The sequence below is a fragment of the Camelina sativa genome, chromosome 14 (assembly GCF_030686135.1).
Source record: "Camelina sativa cultivar CO46 ecotype springtype chromosome 14, ASM3068613v1".
Taxonomy (NCBI): Eukaryota; Viridiplantae; Streptophyta; class Magnoliopsida; order Brassicales; family Brassicaceae; genus Camelina; species Camelina sativa.
This window is the reverse complement of record NC_141893.1, coordinates 21,288,494-21,294,332: the sequence shown is the minus strand read 5'-3', so window position 1 is coordinate 21,294,332 and position 5,839 is coordinate 21,288,494. Positions and strand designations below refer to the sequence as shown.

The following is a 5,839-nucleotide window of genomic DNA, read 5'->3' as shown; positions in this document are numbered from 1 at the left end:
TCGCTTAAACCAGCGAGCTTGCTTTGCCGGCACCACCTTCCTCCCGGCAAACGAATCCGCCACGCACTACCGGACCTGGCCGGGACCGTGAGGCGTCTCGGTCTAGGTGCTGCGCCGTGAATTGGCGGTTTTGCTGCTAGATCTGCCACCTGCTTTGCTCCGCCGAGCACCCTTGTCGTCGTGCTTTGCTGACCGAGACCGTGAGGCATCTCGGTCATGCTGCGCTGCCGCCAGATCGAGACCGTAAGGCGTCCTGGTCTCACCCGCCATGTCGCCGTGCTTCGCTGCCCCCAAATCTGCTTATTTGTTTCTTCGTCACCTCCTTGCAGCCAGATGGTCCCGCACTGTGCCGCCAGGGTCGTAATGGTTTAGCGTCGGAACGATGGTGACGTGCTCGTTGTAAGGGGGCGATACGCTTGGCGAAAGAGATGGCGAGATGGGATGGCGCGATGATTCGGCGAGATGGCTTGCCGAGATGATTCGGTGAGATGGCTAGCTTACACATGTGTTCGACGGGCGTGTTCGCGTGACAATGTGCCGAGTTTGATGTTTGTCTAATTGGTGAGATTGAGGTTAAAATTGTGCTTCGAGAGTTGGCGTATTGGCGAGATTGAGGCTTTCGGAGGCGTGGTGACTAGCTCGAGTATGCGCTGTTGAGACCATACTTCGAAAGTTGGCGAGATCAATGTTTAGCGAGATCGACACTGTGGGTTCAAGATCGGCGAGCTCCGTGTTGTGGGTTCGAGTTGGCGTGATGGAGGATCTTGTAGGTCTAGGCGAGGTCGAGATGTGGCCAAGACCGTGAGGCGTCTCGGTTCAACTGCAAACGCTGTGCCGTGGTACCTTCGTCTCCGCGCGTAGCTTCGATGGTCTTGGCGATGTTGAGATAGTCGCGAGGCCGTGACCGAGGCGAGGTCGAGGTTTGGCGAGCTTAAATGAGTGTTTGCGAGACACTGCCTTAGGTGGTGAGGTGGATGATGTTCCCGCGATATGCGCGTAACAGACCGTATTAGCGAGGTGGCGAGGTAAGCGTATTAGCGAGATAGACATCGAAAGTTTGCGAGATGGACGTCGTACGGGGGCAAGATGGGTTCCATACGATAGCGTACTTCGAAAATTGTCATCCTTGTTGTTGTGGTCTTAAGAGCGCGACATCGAGAGTGGGTGTTGTACGTATTGCGCGGGATGACCTGGAACAGTACGCGACATGGTGGAGCTTGCCAAATAGGACAGTACGCAAGATGGTGCGTGGTATGCAGTACGTTGGAAGCTACAATTTGGGTGTGATCTATCTGTCTCGAGTACTATGGCATTTTTGTTGTGGTTTGTTGCTCTAATACTGACCGGTTGCTTAGTTGGTTTTGCAAGGTCTTGCGCCATGGCTTCTGGAGATGATATCTTTGGTGAAGTTCCAGAGGAGTTTGGAGATGACCAGTATCGTGAGCTAGAGAGAGGTCTCGACGAAACTAGAGCTGACTGTCCTTCATGGTGGGATCCGACGGAGGGAAGAGGTGTCGTTACAGATCTGGCGGATATGACAGAAGAAGATGTTCGAGAACTAGAGGAAATGTTCCCTACGGATAATCAGGCCCTTAGTTTGATTCCACACCCGTCAGGTCAGGGCTGCGGGAAGGTGCTTGCATATGAAGAACGCACTGGTTGGGAGTGCGCTCCTAGGTCTCTTGTCACTGGCTTAGCTGTGAGTAATGGGGTTCCGAGACGTCGCAAAGGTCGTACGGGAGACGGAGAACGCACCCCCCGCGATGAAGGAAGAACCCTAAGCGATGATATTTCTATGAAATGCCACACAACCTGCATCTTGCGTTGCCGAGTATCAACGAACATCCGTGGGACTGCCCGGCAGGTCACCTCTGCGACTTGTGGTTTCTGATTCCAGAATTCCTAACAAGTTACTGCGCGCGTCGGAAGATCGCATTCTCGCTGCTGTCGATCTCCACCATCCGTAACGCTGTGGGGCTTACGATAATCGGTGCCTCAATGAAAATAAAGATTAACGTGCACCTCTTTGAGCTAGTTACGCGATTTATGCATGACAACTCGGGGCTATGCTGTGCTCGCTGTACTCCGGGTCTCACGATTACCTGCGGCCAGAAGAGCCACATTCACGGTTGGCGGAGGCGGTTTTCCTTCGTAGAAATAAAAGAGATTTCGGTTGAGGATCCCAACACGACTTGTCCTCTTGCTTGGAACTTGAATCCCGATGGCCATTGCTGGGTTGGGTTCGTATCCTTTGGTTTTCTTTACTCCGCCTTCTGACCATATTTGTTCTATTTTTGCAGATAATCCTCCACCTTCAGCTGCGTGTAATTCTAAAACCATTGACAAAGCTTCCGCTTTTCTTTTTAGTGGGACTTTGCGGTTGCCGGTTGTCCTTTTGCACTTCGAGACTTGTAAGTTTAGAATTTCCGCTTGCCTTCGTCTCGAGACTTGTGTGCTCTCGTATCTTATGTTTATATTCATTCCGCAGGTTCGCGGACTGGATTACAAATGGGAGACTGCCTGATGCCTTGTTATGCCGATTTGTTCGACGCCGACGATGCGCCAGTTGTCACAACCGAGTTTTTTGCACCCAACGCCGAGGCCAGCGTGGAGGTTGTCATCGTGGAGTATGAGAATGGCGAGATGCCTTTTCCCGAGGGTGAGCCTAGTCGTAGGACTAACTCTTCTGAGGTCTCTACGGCTCGTGCAGCGAAGAAGCCTTCTTCGACGTCCCGTGGGAGTGTTCCAGCAGCTGGTGGTGGCGATCATTCCCGGAAGAGGACATAGCGCTCGAGTCCTCGGAGTGATGCTGGAGGAAGCTCTAGGCATCCCTATCACGCAGAGGATGGTCGCGTGGGCGTCGATCATTCGTTTTTGTTTCGCTACGATGTGAAAGATCTTGCGTTCTTTGGTGATTCACAGGCTTGTGCGGACCTCGCCAGCAAAATTCATGGTGACTTCGTCCTGCTTCTTGCTCCTGGCGATTTGGCTTGTCCAACCACGTATAAAGAATGCGTTCGTCGGCCGTTTCAGGTTAGAGTCTGTTTTTTCGATTTGCTTTGCCTTGCGTTTGCATGTTACCTAATCATAATCCAGTTGTCTCCCTTAATCTTTTAGGCGCTGAGCTGGACGAACCGTCTTACTGGCGACTACGAGGACAAGGTGCGTGCTGCTAAGAGGGAGAACGCGCTTGCTCAGGATGCGTTGGTTCAAACTGAGCGGTCGAGCAAGGAGAATGCGACTCTCGTCAAGGAGCTGTCGGCTTTTCTTAAGCAGTCCCAACGAAAGCTCACTTCCGATTTGGAGCGACTTTGGAAAGCGAGGGATGAGCGTGGAGAGCAAGAGCGAGCGAAAGCTGCTGTTGTGATCAGGATGCATTGTGAATGTATTGACCGCCTGAGAAAGCATGTGATCGCGACACGCGAGAGACAGCCCGACTTGCTCACTCTTAGCCAGGTGACCTGGACTAGACAGTGTCTGCAGACGATGATCAAGATGGGCATTGCTATTCCCGAAGATAGGATGGTGCGTCTTGCAGCTAGCGAAAAGGAGCTCCAAGCGAAAGTGAACCGAGTTGTAGTGCCATCGCTTCTCCTTTCGGTATTGCAAACTTTTTTGTTTTTGCTTTATGACTCGGTCATTCGTATTTTATAGACGATTTCTGCGCAATGGTTGATTATTGCCGATTTTCGTTTCCTTCATTATGATGAAGTTGCTTTTGAATGATCACACAAAGTTTGATTATTGCGTACAATAAAGATGCGACATTTTTGTTGTTTACAAAGCATATTTTGCAGTGCAGGACGTCTCCTGGCTTACCCTGGATATGTTGCTCCCCGAAACGTCTCAAGTAGACAAGACGAGCTTGTCGTACTTTTTAGGTGCGGTACGCTTGACCGGCTTATCTTGTGGGTGCTACAGGAATTGCGAGTGTGCGAGTCGGGGTCTCGACTTACTCACTTTGAGTCCTGCTAGCTCGTTGCGAGTTTGGGTTCGGCTTAAAATGTCCTACCAAAGTTAGGACGTGGATTATTTCACCACTGCACTCATGCGGAGCGCGTTTTTGAGCTGTGCGCCTGGCCAGGGGGTCAGAATAAGAGTCGATAGATTGCTCAAGTGTGTTTCGTTGTGAAACTTTTTATTTTTATTAAAATTATAGTTGGACCTCGTAAAAGGCTGCCTACGTACCCTCGAAAGGGATCAAACCATTTGTAGTTCGGATTACATAGAAATGCTCGGTAGATCGATCTGTTTTTTTGCGACTGGCGGACTAATGATAGTAGCGCTTGAGGTTGGCGGAATTCCACGATCTCGGGACTGGAGTGCCATTCATCTCGAGTAACTGGTAGACGCCGAGTTTGACAATCTTCGAGATTAAGTATGGATCCTCCTAATGTGCGCCAAGTTTTCAAGCGTTCTTTTCTCTTGTATTCTCGTAGACTTTGCGGAGGACGAGATCACCCTCGGCAAAGTAGCGAGATTTGACTTTCTTGTTGTAGAATTTTACGGCAGCTTGCTGGTAGTTCTGGATGCGAAGTAGAGCTTGGTCGCGGTCTTCTTCGACGAATAGGAGTCTGTCACACAGCTTTTGGCTGTTCAAATCAGGATTATGAACAAGCATCGATCGTCGAAGCGTGGGGATTGTTACTTCGGCCAGTGCGAGTGCCTCCATGCCGTAGGCGAAAGAGTATGGTGTTCGAATGGTACACGTGCGCGGGGAAGTTCAATGAGACTATAGGACGCCGTCGAGTTTGTCGTCCCATAGGCCCTTCTTGGCATCGAGTCGGTTCTTGATTCCGGCAATTATGGTCTTGTTGGTTGCCTCTGCCTGTCCGTTGCCCTGCGGGTATCTTGGAGTCGATTGGCTAAGGCGAATTTGCCATCCAGCACAGAATCCTTCGAATTACAGGGAAATGAATTGTGGGTCGTTGTCACATACGATCTCGTACGGAAGCCCATGTCAGCATATGATGTTTTTCTAGACAAAATTCTGGACTTCATTTGATTTTAGCGAGATATACGATTCTGCTTCAACCCACTTGGTGAAGTAGTCTGTCATGATCAAGAGAAACTTGTTCTGGTTAGATTGTGTTAGCGGACCGAGAATATCCATCTCCCATCGCATGAAGGGGTAAGGTGGTGACGTTGTTCGCAGAAGTTCGGGCAGAGAATGGATGAATGGAGCATGACGCTGACATTTTTCTCACTTGGCTGCAAATGTGGAACAATCGGCTACCATAGTTGGCCATAAATGTCCATTGCGACGGATTCGAAGTCCCAAGGCGAGACCACCTGAGTGATTGTCGCATGCGCCTTCGTGGACTTCGCGCATGATATCGTTGATGTCCTTCTTGTTGATGCAGATGAGGAAAGCGCCAGTAGCGTCTCGTCGAAATAAGTTGCCGTCTAACATCGTACACTGGGTGCACTTAGCACACAAACGCCGAGTTTCCCACTTATCTTTTGGACCTATTCTGTCAGCGATGTAGGCTATAATTTCGGATTGCCAGTCGTTATCTGCAGAAGTATCAGGAACTTGAGCTGGGGCTGGTGTTGGGATTACTCGTGCGATTGCTAAGACGTGGAACAGGTTTATTGGTGTGTCTGTTGAAGGCGCTACTTCAGGAAACTTGGCTGGAGTAGGGGGCAATAAGTTGACGTCGATACTTGGTTGATCGATGCTTTCCACAGGTATTATTCTTCGGAGATCAGGATCAGAAGGAGAAGCGAGCGTCACGAGTGCGTCCACCGGAGCATTGTTACTTCGTGGAATCTTGACGAGCTCGAAGGATTCAAACTTCTGAGATAAGTCGCGGACGACCTTGAGGTAAGCGTCCAT

The 5,839-nt window shown here is 50.4% G+C and overlaps 2 protein-coding genes across 2 annotated transcripts; one reads left to right on the top strand and one right to left on the bottom strand.

Moving 5' to 3' along the window:
* Positions 1-1,064: 1,064 nt before the first annotated feature.
* LOC147928482 (uncharacterized) lies at positions 1,065-3,726 on the top strand. The gene is made up of 8 exons (XM_087486169.1): positions 1,065-1,258; positions 1,369-1,864; positions 2,011-2,128; positions 2,301-2,411; positions 2,489-2,755; positions 2,843-3,033; positions 3,118-3,600; positions 3,655-3,726. The coding sequence occupies exons 1-8, from the start codon at positions 1,065-1,067 to the stop codon at positions 3,724-3,726; spliced, it is 1,932 nt and encodes a 643-aa protein (XP_087342295.1).
* A 1,477-nt stretch (positions 3,727-5,203) lies between these two features.
* LOC147928481 (uncharacterized) lies at positions 5,204-5,839 on the bottom strand. The gene has a single exon (XM_087486168.1). The coding sequence runs from the start codon at positions 5,837-5,839 to the stop codon at positions 5,204-5,206; it is 636 nt and encodes a 211-aa protein (XP_087342294.1).